This window comes from Anolis sagrei, chromosome 1, assembly GCF_037176765.1.
Source record: "Anolis sagrei isolate rAnoSag1 chromosome 1, rAnoSag1.mat, whole genome shotgun sequence".
NCBI classification, from domain to species: domain Eukaryota; kingdom Metazoa; phylum Chordata; class Lepidosauria; order Squamata; family Dactyloidae; genus Anolis; species Anolis sagrei.
This window is the reverse complement of record NC_090021.1, coordinates 1,583,180-1,606,231: the sequence shown is the minus strand read 5'-3', so window position 1 is coordinate 1,606,231 and position 23,052 is coordinate 1,583,180. Positions and strand designations below refer to the sequence as shown.

Sequence of the window (23,052 nt, the reverse complement as noted above, 5' to 3'; positions counted from 1 at the left end):
CCTAGTGATTCCAGCCATGAAAGCCTTTGACAATACATCAAAATCATAAACATAGAAAACAGAGTCTTAAATGCAAAGGCAGAGTTTCCAAGGTTTAGAGACAAATAACATGAAGTATAATCCACAAGCATTGGTCAACAAGAATCCATGGCAGCAAGACAAAGTCCCCAAAAACCAAGATCAAAACCAAAGTCCCAAAGAGCCAAAAGCCTTCCCCAAAAGCCGAGGCAATTCCAGAGAAGTTAACAGGGTGTAAGCAAAGTTGCACTGACAAAGGGTTGACTTCAATCAGATCGTTAAATATGTTTCCCTAGCATGAAAGCATTACGTTGACCTCAAACTTCCCGTTTGTTGGCAAGCCGAGCACTTCGGCGTACCCTCAATTGCAAACAGTCCTCCCTAATAAAATCTCCATCACCTTCAAGGCCGGATAACTCATTATCCTGGGACTGGCCAGCCTGGGAACAGAGAGGCACTGAGCTCACAGATGGAGTAGCCGACTCCTCCACCTGCAGCTGTGAAGTTTCACTTAAATCATGACCTTCATCTAAAACAGTGTTTCTCAACCTGGGGGTCGGGACCCCCAGAGGGGTCATGAGGGGGTATTAGAGGGGTCACCAAAGACCATGAGAAAACATAGTATTTTCTGTTAGTCATGGGAGTTCTGTGTGGGAGGTTTGTCCCAATTCTATTGTTGGTGATGTTCGGAATACTCTTTGATTTAAGGGAATTATAAATGCCAGCAACTACAACTCCCAAATGACAAAGTCTACTTTCCCCAAACTCCACCAGTGTTCACATTTGGGCATATTGAGTATCTGCGCCAAATTTGGTCCAGATCCATAATTGTTTGTGCTCTCTGGATGGAGGTGGACTACAACTCCCAAACTCAAGGTCTATACCCACCAAATCTTTCCAGTATTTTCTGTTGGTCATGGGAGTTCTGTGTGCCAAGTTTAATTCTGTCGTTGGTGAAGTTCAGATTGCTCTTTGATTGTAGATGAACTATAAATCCCCGCGACTACAACTCTCAAATGACAAAATCAACCAATCCCCCCTAAACCCACTAGTATTCAAATGTGGACGTATCAGGTATTTGTGCCAAATTTGGTCCAGTGAATGAAAATACATCCTGCATATCAGATATTTACATTATGATTCATAACAGTAGCAAAATTACAGTTACGAAGTAGCAACAAAAATAATGTTATGCTTGGGGGTCACCACAACATGAGGGACTGTATTAAGGGGTCGCAGCATTAGGAACGTTGAGAAACACTGATCTCTGGGAAAACAGAAATGCCATCTCCTCTTCCGAATCAACACTGTTTGCCTCAACATGTTCAGAAATGTGTAACCTATCCTCCTCCTCGTCCTGAGGAAACTCAGGCTCAGAAAGCTCAGGCTCAAACTGAGCCACAACAATCCTTGAAGTGACTGGATTGACCTTGAAGGAGCTGGGGGTGGTGACGGTCGACAGGGAGCTCTGGCAATGCGTGGCAGGGGATGGCTAGTATGTGTATATGTATGTGTGTGTGTGTGTGTATATATACACATATAATTTATTTACGGCATTTATAGCCCGCCTTTCTTAGCCATAAGGTGACTCAAGGTGGGTTACAGATTGGCACGATTCAATGCCATGCATTCAAAAAAGTGCAATTAAAAACAGTCACCGTAACAATATAAAAACATATAGAAAAAACATTAAAACATGTAGTTATTTACTTCATATCTATGTCTGGATGACCATATGTCAGGAGAGCTTTGATTGTGTCTTCCTTTATGGCAACTCTAGGATTCTATGAATCTACTGCTTGACTTCCACATAAAGCTGCTAATGACTCTGAGGCAGGCTGGCCATCTGTCGGGAGGGCTTTGATGGTGCCTTCCTTCATGGGATAAAGGTCTTTGGGGTCCCTTCCCAATATAAGATTCTATGATATACCTAACATATACCTGTTTCCCAATAATATATACTATATCTAGGAGTGGATGGCCATCTGTTGGGAGGGATTGGATGGTATCTTCCTGCCTGGAGGAAGAGGGCCCGACTGGATAGTCTTTAGGGTTTCCTCCAACTCTAGGATTCTATGAATCTACTGCTTGACTTCCACATAAAGCTGGTAATGACTCTGAGGCAGGCTGGCCATCTGTCTGGAGGGCTTTGGTGGTGCCTTCCTGCCTGGAGGAAGGGGGTGCCTTCCTTCATGGGATAAAGGGCTGGACTGGATGGCCTTTGGGATCCCTTCCAAGCCTAAGATTCTATGATATACCTAATATATCTGTTTCCCAATAATATATACTACATCTAGGACTGGCTGGCCATCTGTCGGGAGGGCTTTGGTGGTGCCTTCCCTCATGGGATAAAGGGCTCGACTAGATGGCCCCTGGGTTCCCTCCCCACCCGCCCTTCCTCACCGTTCCGTGCCCGCTGCTTCCCAGTCTCTTCCGCGTCGCCTTCTGACCCTCCGAAGCCTGGATGAAGCAAGGACCCGCCTTCCTCTCAGGCTCGCGGCACGACAGTATAGCTGCCCTTGGCGTGCCTGATCCAAATATTACCCTTTTCTCCCCGTAAGGTTTGCTTTTCTTCTGAAAGAAGCCTGGGAGAAGAAGGAGAAGGGAGGTTTCGTGGTAGAGGACAGCCCGGCCACGGCATCGGCGCGAAGAAAGGCACCCACTCTGGGATTTCCACGCAGGCGATAGAATAGACAGCCCCTTCCTGGAGGAAAGGGAGGCCGTAAAGCGCGGAAGGCCCCCTGGCGTTCCCAGTCGGCGCTCGACCTCCAAGATGGCGGCTGCGGTCAGGGCCAGCGGGAGGTGGGCGCGCTTTGCCGCCTTCGCCGCCAAGTACGCGCCCGCCCCGGGAGGAGGACGGCGCCCCGCCGGTGAGGAGGAGAAGAGAAGGGCAGGCCGGGGAGGGAGCGGGAAGGAAGGCCGGGAGGGAAGAAGGCACCATTCAATCCCTCCCCGCAGATGGCCACCCAGCCAGAGATAGGATTATATATATAGTCCAGCCCCAAGGCACCATCCAATCCTTCCCCACAGATGGCCATCTAGCCATAGATATCATTTATATATATAATAATTCTGACATGAATGGAGGCACCATTCAATCCCTCCTCACAGATGGCCATCCAGCCAGAGATATCATTACATATATATGTATATCTGACATGAATGAAGGCACCATCCAATCCCTCCCCACAGATGGCCATCCAGCCAGAGATATGATTATATATATATATATATATATATATATATCATTCTGACATGAATGAAGGCACCATTCAATCCTTCCCCACAGATGGCCATCCAGCCATAGATAGGATTATATATATCTATAGTCCAGCCCCATTCTGCCATGAATGAAGGCACTATTCAATCCCTCCCCACAGATGGCCATCCAGCCATAGATAGGATTATATATATATGTGTGTGTGTGTGTAGTCCAGCCCCATTCTGCCATGAAGGAAGGTACCATTCAATCCTCCCTGACAGATGGCCATCCAGCCATAGATATGATTATATATATATATATATATATAGTCCAGACCCATTCTGCCATGAATGAAGGCACCATCCAATCCCTCCCAACAGATGGCCATCCAGCCATAGATATTATTATATAGATAGTCCAGCCCCATTCTGCCATGAGGGAAGGTACCATTCAATCCCTCCTAACAGATGGCCATCCAGCCATAGATATCATTTTATATATATCATTCTGCCATGAATGAAGGCACCATTCAATCCCTCCGACAGATGGCCATCCAGCCATAGATATCGCATATATATCTATAGTTCAGCCCCATTCTGCCATGAATGAAGGCACCATCCAATCCCATCCAGCCATAGATATTATTATTATATATGCAGCAAGTTCCCTTTTCGCCAGAGATATTTCATGACAGAGGGCCATCCAGCCTCAGAATCGTTAGGTAAAGTGAGGCTATGGATTCATACAGAACCCAAAAGTGGGAAGGGGACCCCAAAGGCCATCCAGCCCAGCCCCATTCTGCCATGAAGGAAGGCACCATCCAATCCCTCCCCATAGATGGCCATCCAGTCAGGCAGCAAGGACCAAAGAATCAAGTGCACCCCCTTTCCGCCAGAGATATTTCATGACAGAGAGCCACCCAGCCTCAGAGTCATTACCTTTATTGTGGAAGTGAGGCTATAAATTCATATAGAACCCGTAAGTGGGAAGGGGAACCCCAAAGGCCATCCAGCCCAGCCCCATTCTTACTATATTTGTATACTGCTTTTCTCAGCCCTCGGGCGACTCAAAGCGGTTAACAATAGCAAAAATGCAATGCTCAGCACAACATAAAACAGTTAAAAACAATTGAAACAGTAGCATATTAAACAATCAATTATACATCAATAAACATCTCATTAGCGTCTCATAATTAGAATCAAGATCCAGTTCCATCACCCAATTGTTCCATATTCCTATATTCTTTACACTGCCTATTCAAATGCCTGCTCGAACAACCAGGTCTTCTATTTCCTCTGGAACGATAACAAGGAGGGGGCCGTTCTAATATCTGTAGAAAGGGTGTTCCACAGCCAAGAGGCCACCACTGAGAAGGCCCTGTCTCTTGTCCCTGTCAGATGTACTTGTGACACAGGTGGGACCGAGAGCCGGGCCTTCCCAGACAACAATAACCCACAATATCTTCTTTGAACTGGGTTATCTGAGTTCAGTGTGCTGTTGTAGGTTTTTTTGGGCTATATGGCCAAGTTGTAGAAGCATTTTCTCCTGACGTTTCGCCTGCACCTATGGCAAGCATTTATTTATTTATTTACAGCTTTTATATTCCACCCTTCTCACCCCGCAGGGGACTCAGGGCGGAAATTTACAGGGTTTTTCGGAGGCAGTGCTGATGGAATCGTTCCAGAAGTTGCATGTGACGTCTGTAGACAGTCCACGTTTCGCAGGCATATAGCAGGGTTAGGAGGACAATAGCTTTATAAACAAGCCCTTTAGTTTCCCTACAGATGACCCGGTCCTCAAACACTCTCTGCTTCACTCAGGAAAACGCTGCACTCACAGAGCTCAGGTGTTACTGTATTTCAGTGTCAATGTTGACATCTGTAGACAGTCTACGTCTCATAGGCGTATGGCAGGGTTGGGAGGACAATAGCTTTATAAACAAGCCCTTTAGTTTCCCTACAGATGACCCGGTCCTCAAACACTCTCTGCTTCACTCAGGAAAACGCTGCACTCACAGAGCTCAGGTGTTATTGTATTTCAGTGTCAATGTTGACATCTGTAGACAGTCTACATCTCATAGGCGTAAAGCAGGGTTGGGAGGACAATTGCTTTATAAACAAGCCCTTTGGTCTCCCTACAGATGACCTGGTTCTCAAACACTCTCTGCTTCACTCAGGAAAACGCTGCACTCACAGAGCTCAGGTGTTATTGTATTTCAGTGTCAATGTTGACATCTGTAGACAGTCCACATCTCACAGGCATATGGCAGGGTTGGGAGGACAATAGCTTTATAAACAAGCCCCTTGGTATCCCTTGTTGTCCCAATCCTCAAACACTCTCTGCTTCATTCAGAAATATGCTTCACTTGCAGAGCTCAGGTGGTGTTGTATTTCAGTGTAAAATGTTGACATGTGTAGACAGTCCACGTCTCACAGGCATATAGCAGGGTTGGAAGGACAGTAGCTTTATTAACAAGCGCCTTGGTATCCCTATGGATGTCCCGGTCCTCAAACACTCTCTGCTTCATTCGGAAAAATGCTGCACTCGCAGAGCTCAGGTGGTGTTGTATTTCAGTGTAAAATGTTGATGTCTGTAGACAGTCCACGTCTCACAGGCGTATAGCAGGGTTGGGTGGACAATAGCTTTATAAACAAGCGCCTTGGTCTCCTTAAGGATGTCCCGGTCCTCAAACACTCTCTGCTTCCTTCGGAAATATGCTGCACTCGCAGAGCTCAGGTAGTGTTGCATTTCGGTGTTGATGTTGACTTTGGTGGAGAGGTGGCTGCCAAGGGAGCGGAAATGGTCAACATTTTCTAATGTTACACCATTAAGCTGTATCTCTGGCCTTGGAGAGGGATTGGCTGGTGACTGATGGAAGAGCACTTTGGTTTTCTCGATGGTCAACGACAGGCCGAGTTTCTCGTATGCTTCTGTGAAAGTGTTTAGATACTTGCCACAAGGCAGTGTCGTTGCCGTAGAGTTGCTTACATGTAGCCTTGTCAGACTGAGGATTCAGAAAATAGAAACTGGATATAAATGGTGGCAGTCCCTTGTGATACCCGAATGCCAGGCGTAACTGCTGCTCTGTCTTTTGGAGTGAATTTGGATCTCTGCTGAAAGAGAGCAAGTTTGGGTTTCCCTTTTAATGCAAACTTATTTAGGGTTGCTGAAACACTCCACTGTGCCTGCTTGCACTCCTTTTAGATCACATGAGTGGGGCTTTTGGTGTGGGCATGTGCGTTAAACATTTTCCTCTATTTATTTATTTATTTATTCACAATATTTATATTCCGCCCTTCTCACACCAAAGGGGAGTCAGAGCAGCTTAGAAGTAAAAAGTAAATACAATATATTATATTATTACTATAGCACAATATTAATATTATATATTACATTGTACTATAACATTATACTGTAATATTATTAGTAATATTACATTTAGATCTGCTCAAATAATGTCTGGGAGGCCTTTTTTATGGGAAACAGTTGTCAGCCTGTTCCAGTGTTTAGTATAGTGGGTGCCAAGGTGCAGACCTTATAGCACCTTATTCTTTCCGGAGGAGCATGGAAGAAAGTTATCCATGGTTGGGTGGTTGTAGGTTTTTCAGAGGATGTTCGCCATAGATGCAGGAGAAACGTCAGGAGAGAATGCTTCTGGCACATGGCCATATAGCCTGAAAAACCTACAACAACCCAGTGATTCCGGCCATGAAAGCATTCGACAATGAATTATCCCTGGTTGATCATCTGAAGGTGATGAGAGCAGAATAGAGAAACAACCTTTGCCTTCCAAGATGATTTCTAAGGTGTGGTGTCCCATTACACCTGGAAGGAGCAGGGCTTGGGATTGAAGGGAAGCTTTCCTGGCCAAAGTACAGCCCTCTCCAGCCTGGAATGGGGTTTTGCAAGACTGGTCAGTAAACAGTGAGTTCCTTGATAGCAAAGACTCCAAAAGCAAAGTCCTTGGACACATGCTGCCCCACCCCCCTATTCTCTGCTTTGCTTCATCAGGTCTGCATGTGTTTGTGTCACTTGGGCTGTTTTGATGGTCCTTTAGTATAAACCACACTCAAGGTAGTTTATACAGAAGACTTGAAACCAAAATGCAATTGCACACAAAGATAAGAGCAAAGGGTAGACATCAGTGCACTTTACGTAGGGCTGCCCTTGAAAACGGCCCGGAAATTTCAGATGATCCAACGAGCGGCAGCCAGGTTGTTTACCGGGGCTCCTTACAGAGAGAGGTCATCCCTCCTGTTTAAGGAGCTCCACTGGCTGCCTTTCATCTACCGGACCCAATTCAAGGTGCAGGTTCTTACCTACAAAGCCCTAAACGGTTTGGGACCCACCTACCTGCGTGACCGTATCTCTGTATACGAACCCACACGATCTCTTCGATCATCTGGCGAGGCCCTGCTCTCGATCCCACCAGCATCCGCAGGCGCGATTGGTGGGGACGAGAGAGGGGGCCTTTTCGGTGGTGGCCCCTCGACTTTGGAACTCACTCCCTAAAGACATCAGACAGGCTCCAATCTTGGCAGCCTTCAGGAGGAGCTTGAAGACGTGGCTGTTCCAGTGTGCCTTCCTGGAATAATTTTCTCATAGCTCTTTGTCCTCCAAAGCACTTTACATTTTCTAAGTCTGCTCGTATGCCCTTCCATAAACACCAGTATCATCTTCCGTTCATGTCCCAGCATATCTCCAATTTTAACTTTACATTTGGCCTCCCTCTATTTTTAATTATGTGTTGTTTTTTGATAATGTTGTTTATTTTATTGTCTATGTTTTTAATTGCTTGTATTGTTGTTTTATTGCTTGTATTGTTGTGTTTGGGCTTGGCCTCATGTAAGCCGCACTGAGTCCCTTGGGGAGATGGTAGCAGGGTACAAATAAAGTTAATAATAATCATCATCATCATCATCAAGGCAGTGGCTCCATTTGGTTTATGTTCAAAACTATTGCATTCCACAACTGGTAGCGAGTTGGACTACATGGCCCTTGGGATCTGAGAGCGAGGAGTCTTGGGTGCATCAGTGAGTGCAAGATCATGTCGTGCTGCTGAAACAAGGACTCCTTCAGAATCCAGTGTGCATTCTTGCAATCCTTTCAGATTACACAAGCGAGGGTTTCGGTGTCGGCTTGTGTGTGAAATATTTGATGTCGCTGAAGACCTTCTGGTACAGTTTGCAGGCTGCTCCAGAATTTAGCAAGATGTGCAGGCTCTCTTGGTTTCTGCAGAAGTGCCCATCGTATATCGGCTGCTCCAGAGTTTAGCAAGATGTGCAGGCTCTCTGGTTCCCGGGCATTTGCAGGAGTGCCCTTTCTTCCTGGCTGCCAACCTGCCTTGCCTTCTGGGGATTTGGGTGAAAGGTCCCTGGCGTTCCACCCAGCGGTATGTGGGCCAAAGGGCACGGTGGCATCCCGCCCCCCAGCCTCACGTGCCTCTCTTGCGAAAGGCTTGGCCTTTTTGAACCCTGTCCACGTGGAGATCCCTGGGCGTTGCGAAACGGCAGGGTGGAGGATCAAGGTATTAAGCAGCCAGGCTAGGATTCAGGGCATCAGGATGACACAATGCAAACCCAATGGGAATCTGAGTACTGGGAGATCTTTGGATTCAGGGTGCAAAATGAATGTCTGCAAAAATTAGAAAGTAAATTTTTGGTGACAAAGGGCATTGCATTGTTGCTGCGTGCTTTCAAGTCAACTCTAACTTTCAAATCATAGAATCAAAGAGTTGGAAGAGACCTCCTGGGCCACCCAGTCCAACCCCATTCTGCCAAGAAGCAGGAATATTGCATTCAAATCACCCCTGACAGATGGCCATCCAGCCTCTCAGGGGTGATTTGAATGCAATATTCCTGCTTCTTGGCAGAATGGGGTTGGACTGGATGGCCCAGGAGGTCTCTTCCAACTCTTTGATTCTATGATTTGATTCTATGAAATGTTTAAAAGCAATGTTTTTGGATTTGGAAAGATGAGTCGTTTACGAGAAACATTGCCCGGAGGACACCCGACTGTATTTACTCAGTCTTCAAGGAGGTTCTTTCCATGTCCCCCACTTAAAAGAATCCCAAACCTTGTGTGACTGTGGAGCAGAACAGACAACTCCGCATCTGTATGCTTGTCCACTCTGCCCTGCCTAGTGAATAATAATAATAATAATAATAATAATAATAATAATAATCTTTATTTATACCCCGCCACCATCTCCTGTATAGAGGAGGAATTGTTGGAGGCTACAGACAATGCTGTTGCTGTTGCCTGTTTTTGGTGAAAAGGTTTTTAGCTGCCTGTGCACCTTCTATTTTTATCAGTTTTATACTAATTTATGCAATGCTTTAGATACGAAATAAATAAATAACTCCAACTTATGGCAGACTTCTCTTACACTAGATTTACTCAAAGGAAGTTAGTCTATTTCTCTCTCTCTCTCTGGGGCTGAAAAAGGGTGATATGCATGGTGTAATTTCACAAAGTTGAAAAACGTTAATGAATTTAGAAGGGGTAATAATGGGATAATATTTTGGACACAATTCCTGCCTTCTTGGGAGTTAAACCCAAAAGCAAAAGCTGTATCAACTGGCTTTTGTTCAGTGCAACAGTGTGCGAAGAGGTGCTGTGTTTTGCGCCCCAAAAGAGGAATGGTTCTGATGGGAAACCTTCTGGTCACATCATAGGTGCCTTGGATGGGCTCCCCTCCCTCTTGATGTGCTGTGGACAGAGCTGACCATTGTGTTGACCGTCCAGTTTATCACCAAACGTCTTGCCAAAGGTCTTTGCAAGGGCAAGGTCTATGTAGATAACAGAAAGATGCCTGGCCTCAACTCAAAGGAAAAGAGCTCTCTCAAAGACCTTTTGCTCATGTGATCAGTTATGGCCGTGGTCCTCAACTCCCAGAAATCCTAACAGCTAGTCAACTGGCTGAGATTTCTGGGAGTTGTAGGCCAAAACACCTGGGGAACCACAGGTTGAGAACCACTGAGTTGTGGGGACCCAAGTGAAGTTCCTCTTGTTTTTTTAGCTATTGACTAGCTGTACCCGCCACACTTTGCTGTGGCCAACCTTCCCTCTTTCTCTACTTCACTCCCTCTTTCCTTCCTTCCTTCCCGTCTTTCCTTCTTTTCTTCCTTCCTTCTCTATCTCGTTCCTTCCTTCCCCCTTTTTCTTGCTGTTCTTCTGTCTCTCTTTTCTTCCTATATTACCCCACCTGTATGAAGGTCTATATTTATGACCCCGTTCCTTTACGAGTTTCTCCCCCACAAACAATCTGCTCCATCCCTTTCTCATCCTGATTTTAGTATTTTAGTATCTTAGTTTTATCTTGCTCATTGTTATGTTATGTTATTTTACTGTGTATGATTTTGCTTTATCGTCTTTGTACTCATATGTTGTATGTATTTTACTGTGTTGTTATTGTGTTTTGATTTTACTTTATTGTAATACGCTGTTGGGCTTGGCCTCATGTAAGCCGCCCCGAGTCCCCACTGGGGAGATGGTGGTGGGGTATTAAATAAAAACATTATTATTATTATTATTATTATTATTATTATTATTCTCTCTTTACTTCTTTCCTTCCCTCCCTCTTTCTCTACATCTTCCCCCCTTCCTTCACTCCCTCTTTCCTTTCTTCTTTCCCTTTTTTCTTTCCTTCTCTCCTTCCTTCCTTTTCTAACTTTCCTTCCTTCCCCCTTTTTCTTTCCCTCCCTCTTTCTCTCCTTTCCTCCCTCTCTCTCTTTCCTTCCTTCCTTCTCTCTTTGCTTCCATGCTTCCTTCTCCCTTTCCTTCCTTCTTTCCCTTTTTTCTTTCCTTTTCTCCTTCCTTCCTTCTCTAATTTTCCTTCTTTCCCTCTTTTTCTTTCCCTCCCTCTTTCTCTCCTTTCTTCCTTCTCTACCTCTTCCCTTCATTCTCTCTTTGCTTCCATGCTTCCTTCTCCCTTTCCTTCCTTCTTTTCCTTTTTTCTTTCCTTCTCTCCTTCCGTCTCTAACTTTCCTTCCTTCCCCCTTTTTCTTTCCCTCCCTCTTTCTCTCCTTTCTTCCTTCTCTACCTCTTCCCTTCGTTCTCTCTTTGCTTCCATGCTTCATTCTACCTTTCCTTCCTTCTTTCCCTTTTTTCTTTCCTTCTCTCCTTCCTTCCTTCTCTAACTTTCCTTTCTTCTTTCCCCCTTTTTCTTTCCCTCCCTCTTTCTCTCCTTTCTTCCTTTTCTATCTCGTTCCTTCCTTCCTTCTCTCTTTGCTTCCATGCTTCCTTCTCCCTTTCCTTCTTCCTTTCCTTCTTTCTTTCTTTCTTTCTATTCTCCCCTTCCCTCCCTCTTTCTTCCTTTTTTCTGTATTGTCATTTAGCCTTTTATCATTTAGCTTTTTGGGGCTTTTAAAGTCCCTTCTGTTGTGTTTTACAGTGTTTTTATGAGTGAAGGACATACATTGGGTTGTTAGGTGTATTGTGACCAAATTTGGTGTCAATTCCCCCAGTGGTTTTTGAGTTCTGTGAATCCCACAAACAAACATTACATTTTTATTTATATAGATGGTTAAAGGGAAGCAGTGAGGTTGTTTAGCATTCTCTCATGGCTGCCCTTTGTGCAAAAGCATCTCTTGCACTCTATTCATGCCAGAAGGGCATGTTGCATTCTCTCTATGCTGAATTTCTACTCTACACTAGCAGTCCACTCCCACAGCTATCAGAAATCTGTTCCTGGCTGCCCACACATTTCTCACTTGAAAAACCGCCTGGGCAGCAAAGACAGCTTGTGCTGAGGCTCCAGGACAAGGGTGGGCAATGTGGGTGAAGTGCCATAAATGCCCAGAAATTAACGTGAGAGAAGTGCCGAGAAGACAGTGTCTGGTTTTGAAAAGTTAGTGTTGCACCCTAGAGCAGGAACAGAGCCCTCTAATCATTAATCACATCACACCTTGAATGAAGGAAGAGTCCTTCTTTATTGAAGAACTAGCTTGGGGACCCGGCACTGCCCGGGTAATTTGAGAACGGCATTGTGTGCCAAGGTTGGTCTTTCTCAGTCATTTATGTGGCTCGCAGTGCTCTCAGGAAGTTAGTGAAGGTACTGTGAGTCACATCGTCCATGGTTTATCCACCTCCAAACAGCACCAGGCTGTAGAGTGGGTGATGGGGGCTCTGTGTGCCAAGTCTGGTCTTGATCAATCATTGGATGAGGGTCACAGCGGTCTCGGGAAGTGAGTGAAGGTACTTCAAGTCCCATCCTCCTCCAAACCGCACCAGGATGTAGAGTGGGTCATGAGGGCTCTGTGTGCCAAGTCTGGTCTTGATAAGTCATTGGATAAGGGTCACAGCGATCTCGGGAAGTGAGTGAAGGTACTTCAAGTCCCATCCGCCTCCAAATTGCACCAGGATATAGAGTGGGTCATGAGGGCTCTGTGTGCCAAGTTTGGTCTGTGGGAACCAAAGAGTGGGAAAGTACTAAAAATCCCATCATCCATTGTCTGTCCTCCCCCAAACCTCACCAGGACATAAAGGGGGTCATGGGGATTATGTGCGCCAAGTTTGGTCTTGATTGGTCATTGGATGAGGGTCGCAGCAGTCTCGGGAAGTGAGTGGAGGTACTTCAAGTCCCATCATCCATGGTCTGCCCTCCTCCAAACTGCAGTAGGATGTAGAATGGGTCATGGGGGCTCTGTGTGGCAAGTTTGGTCTTTATTGGTCATTTTTGGGGGCCAAAGTGATCTGTGGGAACTGATTGTTTGAAAGTACTACAAATCCCATCAGCCTTTGTCCATCCTCCCCCAAACCTCACCAGGACGTAAAGGGGGTTATGTATGCCAAGTTTTATCCAGGTCCGTCACCCATGCTGGTCACAGTGGCCTGTGAAAGTGGGAGCCAAACAGAAAGCTGCCACATACAGCGTTCTCCCTCCACATACAAATGCTGACTTTTATTATATACATAGATAACTGGAGCCAATAAAAGATATGATTATAAAATAGGTAGAAGTCCAAAAGCAAATAACCAAATAAAGCAGTAATATAAGCAGTGTCCAAACCTAGGAAAAACAAAGAAGTTGCAGAAATAATCCCAGTGCAGTGAATAACCAAAAAGTATTCAATAGAAAACCATGAACAGACTAGCCACTGCTAATCCACTTGAAAAGCTAGATATATCCTTAGAGACGAAGCCACTTGAAACCAGAATTTCCAGGAGACTTGAGCTTGATTCCAAATGATGCCTGATCTGAAGAAGATTCTCTAAGGGCTCAATTTAAGTCCCAAAAACTGGTTTCTATTCCCCCCAGTTTTTGGCCTTAACTGCCAAATTCTTTCTGACCTGTGTAAACAATGGGCCTCTCTACAGTTCTGGCTGATTTCCAGACGGCGACTGCTCTTATCTATCTCCTCATTCACTGCAGCAAGTGTGAAACTATCTTGCAAACCTGAGCCGGCAGAAGGGAGTAAACTTTCTTCCCTTGCTCTGACAGAAACTTTCTCATGAGAACTTTCCACTGATCAGTGTCTGCAGTAACCTTATTGTCCAAAGTGTCTCCATTTTGCACCTCATCCTTATTGATCACATCAGACCCACTAACATTAGTTTGGGGAAAAAGACCCTGACATTTGGGAGTTGCAGTTGCTTGGATGTATAATTCACCTGCCACCAAAGAGCATTCTGAACTTCACCAACAATTGAATTGAACTAAACTTGCCATACAGGACTCCCATGAGCAAGAGAAAATACTGGAGACATTTGGACGCTGAAGTTGGGGGAAAATATCTCTATCTGTTGTCTGTCCTGGCTGCTTAACGGCATTGAATGTTTGCTGTGCATATTTATTATTTATTTATTTAGAGGTTTTTTATACCGATCTTCTCACCTCGAGAGGGACTCAGATTCGGTTCACAACATGTGTCAAATACAAAATTACAACACACAATGCATTATCAAAAAACATTAAAAACATATTTCAATGAACAGTATACAATATACATCATCAACATCACAGATATACAGGGTTAGTCGAAATGAATAGGCCAATAAGAAAATTAATTTTAGACGAATGTATGTTTAATGTAACCAAACTACATCTACGTATCGACAGATAAATTATCAAAGTTTTGTCTCACCTTCAGAGATGTTCGATATGGGCGCCCCGTGTGACACGGCAGACGTCCAAGCGATAGTCCAGTTCATTCCACATCCGTTGCAGCACATCCGACGTAATGGCATCGAATGCAGCACATATGCGCTGTTTTAAGTCGTCCAAGGTCAGCGGTAATGGAGGTCGGAACACAGTGTCTTTCACATACCCCCAGAGAGAAAAGTCGCATGGTGTGAGGTCGGGGGACCTGGGGGGCCACAGGAGGAATGGAAGATCAGTCACTCCAGCACGGCCAATCCAACGTCTGGGAAGGTGTTCGTTGAGGTACTCGCGTACACTGTTGTGCCAATGCGGAGGGGCACCGTCCTGTTGGAATACGAAATCGGGCACTTTCTCTTCTAACTGTGGCATCAACCATTCAGACAACATGTCAGCGTACACTATGCCTGTTTCTCCGCGAAAAAGAATGGGCCAAACACGTGACGGTTGGTTATTGCACAGAAAACGTTTACCTTCGGCGAATCCCTTACATGTTCCAATACGGCATGAGGATTTTCAGATCCCCAAAAGCGTAGATTATGCCTATTGACCTTCCCGCACAGGTGAAACGTTGCCTCGTCACTGAAGACCAGTCTGTTGGCAAAGCCTTCCTCCTCTAGTCTTCGCTGCATTGATTCGTGTCGTTTCGAATAGTCACCTTTTTTCAAAGCCTGCACCATTTGCAATTTATACGGCTTGAACTGCAAACGTTTGCGTAACACGCGCCACACAGTTTTTTGCGGAACGTTCAATTCCATGGAAACACAATTTGTCGACTTCTGGGGACTTCGTTGAAAGGATGCAAGAATGGATTCCACTGTGTCTTCGGAGACACGCGGTCGTCCTGTGGTTTTACCCTTGCATAAGCAGCCCGTCTCCTCAAATTGCTTTACCCACCTCGCAATGGAATGTCGATGAGGTGGTTCCTTGCCATACTTGGCTCGAAATTCTCGCTGGACCGTAATTACTGACATTGTTTTAGCAAATGTCATCACACAAAACGCCTTCTCTTTGCCTGATTCCGCCATTTTGAAAACAGCGACTCCTAGCGACGCCTAGCGGCATTAACGTACATGTGTGTTGCTCAAAAAAAACTTTGATAGTTTATCTGTCGCTACGTAGCTGTGGTTTGGTTACAGTAAACATACATTCGGGTACAATTAATTTTCTTATTGGCCTATTCATTTTGACTAACCCTGTATATAAGCCAGGTCGTCAGAACATTAGTAGTAGTTCACAGTTTGTTGTGCTCCTTCCATATAAGCCCACATTGACTCAGTTATCAAAGGCCAGGTCCCAAAGCCAGGTCTTTGTTAGTTTTCTGAACGTCAGGAGGGAGGGGGCAGTTCTAATCTCCTGTGGGAGGGCATTCCAAAGCCGAGGGGCCACCATCGAGAAGGCCCTGTCTCTCGTCCCCACCAACCGCGATTGTGACAGTGGTGGGACCGAGAGCAGCCCCCCCCCCCCCCGGACGATCTTAAGGACCTTGATGGTTTGTAGGGGAGAATCCGTTCGGACAGGTAAACTGGGCCAGAGTCGTTTAGGGCTTTGTAGGTCAAAACCAGCACTTTGAATTGTGCTCGGAAGCTAATCGGCAGCCAGTGGAGCTGGTGCAACAAAGGAGTTGTGTGCTCCCTGTACCCAGCACCCGTTAGTAGTCTGGCTGCCGCGCGTTGGACTAACTGCAGCTTCCGGGCAGTCTTCAGAGGCAGCCCCACGTAGAGAGCGTTGCAGTAATCCAAACGGGATGTAACCAAAGCGTGTACTACCGTGGCCAAGTCAGCCTTCCCAAGGTACGGACGCAGCTGGCGCACAAGTTTTATTTATTTCTTTACTGTCCTTGTATACCGCCGTTTCTCAGCCTAATTGGCGACTCAACGCGGTTTACAACAAAATATACAGTGCACAGTATACAATTAAAACCATAAAAAACATAATACACAATATTACACGAAATCACAATCCAATACATCTCCTAACTAAAATCGTGGTCCAATTGCATCATCCATATTACCAATCCGTAATCAACACATTCATTGCACCGAATTAGCCAAATGCCTGCTTGAACATCCAAGTTTTTAGTCTTCTTCGGAATACCATCAGCGAGGAGGCTGATCTTACCTCCATGGGAAGGGCGTTCCAGAGCCGAGGGGCCACCACAGAAAAGGCCCTGTCTCTCGTCCCCGCCAGCCGCACCTGTGAAGCAGGCGGGATAGAGAGCAAGGCCTCCCCAGAACATCTTAGGGTCCTGGTGGGCTGATAGGCAGAGATACGTTCGGATAGGTAGGTTGGGCCAGAACCGTTTAGGGCTTTAAAGGCCAACGCCAGCACTGTTGTGTTAGTTGTGCGAAAGCTCCCTTGACCACCGCTGAAACCTGGGGCTCCAGGCTCAGCGATGAATCCAGAAGAACTCCCAGACTGCGTACCTGAGCTTTTAGGGGGAGTGTGACCCCGTCCAGCACCATTCAGAACAGCTAACTCTGTGAGCTGTTCTGAATCCCCTTCGGGGTGAGAAGGGCGGAATGTAAATTCTGTAAATAAACAAATTAATTTATCTACTATTTGTACCTATCCAGGTTTTCCCCTTCCCTCTTCCCTCCCTCCAGGAACAATTGTACCTCTGCTCTATGTATTGTTTTATTTGTCCAACCATGAATATTGTCTCATTCAATTCCTTGTATTTTGCTTTCCCTTTCACTGTGGCTATAATAAGCCCTTTCCATTTCAACTCCCTTTGGATGTCCATTCGTATATTTAACTCTCCTTTCAGTGATGTAATTTTGCAGCATATAATCAGATAAGTTTTCATACAGTGTTTAAAGTTCCCATTTCCGGTGCTTTTTAACCTAAGGCTACAATTACTTGGACTTTTTAACCTAAGGCTTGGACTTTTGTGTGCTAACTCTTGAAATCTTTCTTCTAGGCTATGCCTGCCGGAACCTCAGCACCTCCGCCCCTCTCAAATGTAAGTGGAAAGACACCATTTGGGTTCCTTGGCTGAGATAATAATTGGCCTCCTCTTCTGATTTAAACACTTTAGGCAGAGCCGGCAAAGGGCGAATGGCTTTCCTCTGTTTGGGGGGGGGGGGGATGACGACACATATGTGCAAAGCAGGAGGATGTTAGAGAGATGGGCCAAAACTAACAAAATGAAGTTCAACAGGGACAAATGCAAGAGACTCCACTTAGGCAGAAAAAATGAAATGCAAAGAGACAGAATGGGGGACGAGAAGACCTGGCTCGAGAGCGGTACGTGTGAAAAAGATCTTGGAGTCCTCGTGGACAACAAGTTAAACATGAGCCAGGAATGGGATGTGGCGGCAAAAAAAGCCAATGGGATTTTGGCCTGCATCAAGAGGAGCCTAGTGTCTAGATCTAGGGAAGTAATGCTCCCCATGCTCTATTCTGCTTTGGTTAGACCACACCTGGAATATTGTGTCCAATTCTGGGCACCACAATTCAAGAGAGATATTGACAAGCTGGAATGTGTCCAGAGGAGGGCAACTGAAATGATCCAGGGTCTGGAGAACAAGCCCTATGAGGAGCGGCTTGAAGAGCTGAGCATGTTTAGCCTGAAGAAGAGAAGGATGAGAGGAGACATGATAGCCGTGTATAAATATGTGAGAGGAAGCCACAGGGAGGAGGAGGGAGCAAGCTTGTTTTCTGCTTCCTTGGAGACTAGGACGCAGTGGAACAATGGCTTCAAACTACAAGAGAGGAGATTCCTTCTGAACATGAGGAAGATCTTCCTGACTGTGAGAGCCGTTCAGCAGTGGAACTCTCTGCCCCAGAGGGAGTGTGGTAGAGTCTCCTTCTTTGGAAGCTTTGAAACAGAGGCTGGATGGCCATCTGTCAGGGGTGATTTGAATGCAATATTCCTGCTTCTTGGCAGAATGGGGTTGGACTGGATGGCCCAGGAGGTCTCTTCCAACTCTTTGATTCTAGGAGTGAACTACAGGCATATTTCTTTAAAAGAGAGAGAGAGAAAGCAAGGATGGAAATAGAGCTTCTGCAAGGAAAAGGAGGCAATGCACAGCCACTGTCCCCAGCCTGGTCCCTTTCTGAAGAGGTTGGCTATAGACAACATGCCTGTTGATGATGGCCATCCAGTCCAGTGTATCTGGGGGAAATGACCTCATGGTATGGGAAAACAAAGGTGTAGAAGTCACGTGTTCGTCCCCGTTTGCATTCTGTGGAGGACCCAGCCCATTCTTTTCCTGCATTCCCGCTGCTGTTCCTATAAGCTTTGCAGCAACCCTAACTTGCGCCTCTCCTTGCAGCTCGGACGCACGTCAACTATGACATCAAAGGCGACGTTGCGGTGGTGCGGTTTAACTCTCCAAACTCCAAGGTAGGTTTCCTCCATTGTGGGCAGGGTTGGTTTTGCAGGTGGAAAGCCCTCCCAGAAGACAAAGGAGGTTGAGACTGGAGTGCTTTGAAAGGAGAAAGGCCTGTGCTGTTGCACACTGGACCTGTGCATAAAACTGTAGACAGGACATAAATACTGTGTGCCCAACGGGATGCCGGGGCTGCCTCAGATTAAAGGCCTTTGGATTTCCTTAAAACAGAGTCGTTAGATGGCTTAAAGGTTCAACAAAGTTCCTTATTAATGAAAACAAACAGGTACTTTAAGGCTTTCTTAGCAGTCTATTGGCTCTCTCTCAAGCTTGTCCACAGGGAACAGGCACTATCTTCATAAACTGTATTTTAGCTAAGAGGAAAATCCTTAACTTCTAATCTGGGCAGTCTGTCTTTGCCTCTGTTGCCGTGGAGCCCCTGCACCCGGTACCAACTACTTCTGGCTTCCGCGAGTGACCCTTACCAAGCAGAGCTTTGTAGACTTCCAGGGAAAAGAACTCAGGTTTCCGTGATGGCTGACTGAAGTCCCTCCGCAAAGGAGATGTAGGGCTGTATAACCCCAGCCAAGCTGTGGGCTGTATATCTCCCCAGCCAAGCCGTAGAAGACGAAGCTTTCTACAGGAGCTCTTGGTATTATGTCCTGTGTGAAAGGCTTCTCTGTGTGGACTGAACCCAAAATTGTCCCTATTCCCTCTAAAACCCAAAAAGGGGGCGGGACCAGGGAACCTAACTATCATTGACAGGTGGCTTGCCCTATGATTGCAGCCAAAAGAAGCCACCTATCTGCAGTCCCTGAAACTTAGGACTACAACAGACATTAAATGCAAAGCAAACAAAATTGGAGCTCCTGGTGCAGTTGTACCTGCACAGGCCCTATTTGTTTGACTTTTATTATGTTACTAGCTGTTCCTGCCACGCGTTGCTGTGGCCCACATGGGGGTTCTGTGTGGGAGGTTTGGCCACTGCACACTCCCAAATGACAAAATCAATTTTTTTGAGTGAAGGACATACATTGGGTTGTTAGGGGTCTTGTGTCCAAATTTGGTGGAGTTTGGGGAAAATAGAATCTTCTCTAATAACACAGATATCTATAAATTAGTTGTAAATAAGCAATTGTCCTATTTCAATAAGCTTCAACATAGGTACAAGTTTAAGTAACTTCAATAGTGAAACGCACAAAATATATACGGTTTACAACATAATTTTATGGGACATATACATTAATGAATATATCAAACTTAAAGGCAGTTCACATTGTGTTTAGTCCATTTGAGAATATGTCCGTAATGTTACAACAAAAGTTCACGTTGTATTCCACAACCTTGAGAGTGTCAAAACTGGAAACAGTTCGTGTTTGTTTATTTATTTATTTATTTTATTTACCTGACTTCTATACGGCTGTTCTCAGCCTGAAGGCGACTCACAGCGGTTCACAACAAATACGAACTGCAAAAATTCAGTGCTACAGTATAGAAACAGTTAACAACCTAACACATTACACAATTAATAAACAGTTACTACAATACCCATTCACTGTTGTCTCGTCATCAAAAACATGTTCCAGATTCTTCATCCATTGTTTCATTCCAGTGTTCATTAACAATCATTGCACTAATTATTCGAACTCCTGCTCTTCACTTTTTTGCGGAATACCAATAGAGATGGTGCTAGTCTAATGTCCGTGGGAAGGGCGTTCCACAGCCGAGGAGCCACCACCGAGAAGGCCCTATCTCTCGTCCCCGCCAGCTGAGCTTGAGTAGCAGGCGGGATCGAGAGCAGGGTCTCCCCGGAAGATCTCAAAGTCCTGGTGGGTTCATAGGCAGAGATGCGGTCAGATAGGTAGCTTGGGCCAGAACCGTTTAGGGCTTTAAAGGCCAACGCCAGCACTTTGAATTCAGCCCGGTAGCAGATCGGTAGCCAGTGGAATTGGCGCAACAGGGGGGTTGTATGCTCCCTGCGCTCCACTCCTGTTAAAATCACGGCTGCCGAGCGTTGGACTAGTTGGAGCTTCCGAGCTGTCTTCAAAGGCAACCCCACGTAGAGAGCGTTGCAGTAGTCTAGGCGAGATGTAACCAGAGCGTGGACTACCGTGGCCAAGTCAGACTTCCCAAGGTACGGGCGCAGCTGGCGCACAAGCTTTAGCTGTGCAAATGCTCCCCTGCTTTCAGCCAACTCGGGAGTCAACAAGGTTCCCCGGATGCTTTTGTGTCCTTGTTTCAAGAGCAAAATTCTCTTCTTCAGGCTTCTTACATTAAATCAAAGGTAATAGTACTGTGGTTTTTACTAAATTTAGAGAGGACAAAATAATAGATATGCTGAGTGGCACCCAATTATATTTTGAAAATTCTTATATAAACAAAACAAGAAATTTACTTACATTAATAGCATCAATGGCTCTGCAAAGAAACTCCAATATAGTATGGCCTGCTTCTGCTTTTAATTGCGAGCAATAAGATACAAGAGGTTACTCCCTTTTAAGGATATCATTTAATTACTGGTGATTACAGAAAGCAAGTATTTATTTATCGTGTCATCAGCAACCGTACCATTGTATTACAATTCTAACAGAGCAAAACAAACACACAGATTAAAAAGAAAAAGAAACACAGAGATTTTGCAAATTTGGTAGTTGGTTAAATGTCCTTTGACCAGTCTGTGGCCACTTGGAGTGCCTCTGGTGTTGCTGCAAGAAGGTCCTCCCTTGTGCATGTGGCAGGGCTCAGGGTGCATTGCAGCAGGTGGTCAGTGGTTTGCTCTTCTCCACACTCGTATGTCGAGGATTCCACTTTGTGGCCCCATTTCTGAAGGTTGGCTCTGCATCTCGTGGTGCCAGAGCGCAGTCTGTTCAGTGCCTTCCAAGTCACCCAGTCCTCTGTGTGCCCAGGGGGGAGTCTCTCATCTGGTATCACCCATGGATTGAGGTGTTGGGTTTGGGCCTGCCACTTTTGGACTCTCGCTTGCTGGGGTGTTCCAGCGAGTGTCTCTGTACATCTAAGAAAACTATGTCTGGATTTAAGTCATTGACGTGCTGGCTGATACCCAAACAGGGGATGAGCTGGAGATGTCTCTGCCTTGGTCCTTTCACTATTGGCTGCCACTTCCCAGCGGATGTCAGGTGGTGCAATACCGGCTAAGCAGTGTCATTTCTCCAGTGGTGTAGGGCGCAGACACCCCGTGATAATGCGGCATGTCTCATTAAGAGCCACATCCACTGTTTTAACGTGGTGAGATATGTTCCACGCTGGGGATGCATACTCAGCAGCAGAGTAGCATAGCGCAAGGGCAGATGTCTTCACTGTGTCTGGTTGTGATCCCCAGGTTGTGCCAGTCAGCTTTCGTATGATGTTGTTTCTAGCGCCCACTTTTTGCTTGATGTTCAGGCAGTGCTTCTTGTAGGTCAGAGCACGGTCCAGAGTGACTCCCAGGTATTTGGGTGAGTGAGCTCTAATTTGTCATTTAACCCTTGTGGGTGTACTGTCTGCAGTTTAGAGATCCAAAATGCTTCTCTCTGTAGTAAAGTGCTGTTTTGATCTCCACGAGGCTTTGTGATTATTCTTTCTAAAGCACAGAATTTAAAACTAGTGTATGAATGAGATTTTTCTACGAAGTGTGAGGAGAGGGTAGAGTCTGAAGCCTTATTTTTGATACGAGAACGATGTTCAAGGATTCTAGCTTTTTCAGGTTCTGCTTGTTTTTCCCACATAAAGTAGTCCACGGGGACACTGAATTAAGTATACTATTTAGTCTGATTGACAGGTAGTAAAGGTTCTTAGTTGTATCTTGAATTTTAAGATAGGATGTGTGAAATCTTTAATTGTGAGTGACTGTATACAGCAGTGTTTCTCAACCTGGGGGTCGGGACCCCTGAGGGGGTCGCGAGGGGGTGTCAAAGGGGTCACCAAAGACTATCAGAAAACACAGTATTTTCTGTTGGTCATGGGGATTCTGTGTGGGAAGTTTGAGCCAATTCTATCCTTGGTGGGGTTCAGAAAGCTCTTTGATTTTAGGTGAACTATAAATCCCAGCAACTACAAGTCCCAAATGTTAAGGTCTATTTTCCCCAAATTCCACCAGTTTTCACATTTGGGCATATTGAGTACTTGTGCCAAGTTTGGTCCAGATCTATCATTGTTTGAGTCTACACTGCTCTCTGGATGTAGGTGAACTACAACTCCAAAACTCAAGGTCAATGCTCACCAATCAATTCTTGTATTTTTGGTTGTGGGCATTGTGTGTGCCATATTTGGTTCAATTCCATCATTGGTAGAGTTCAGAATGCTCTTTGATTGTAGGTGAACTATAAGTCCCAGCAACTACAACTCCCAAATGATAAAATCAACCCCCTCCCCAACTTCACCAGTATTCAAATTTG

General features: G+C 45.6%; 1 protein-coding gene across 1 annotated transcript in view; it reads left to right on the top strand.

Annotated features, from left to right (window-relative positions):
- Window positions 1–2,757: 2,757 nt before the first annotated feature.
- The window catches only part of HADHA (hydroxyacyl-CoA dehydrogenase trifunctional multienzyme complex subunit alpha), a 59,880-nt gene continuing 39,585 nt past the window's right edge, over window positions 2,758–23,052 (top strand). The window contains exons 1-3 of the mRNA XM_060754799.2: window positions 2,758–2,888; window positions 17,245–17,286; window positions 18,602–18,672. Of these exons, the coding sequence (XP_060610782.2) occupies window positions 2,792–2,888; window positions 17,245–17,286; window positions 18,602–18,672 (210 nt within the window). The 5' untranslated portion in view covers window positions 2,758–2,791. The remainder of the gene's footprint in view (window positions 2,889–17,244; window positions 17,287–18,601; window positions 18,673–23,052) is intronic.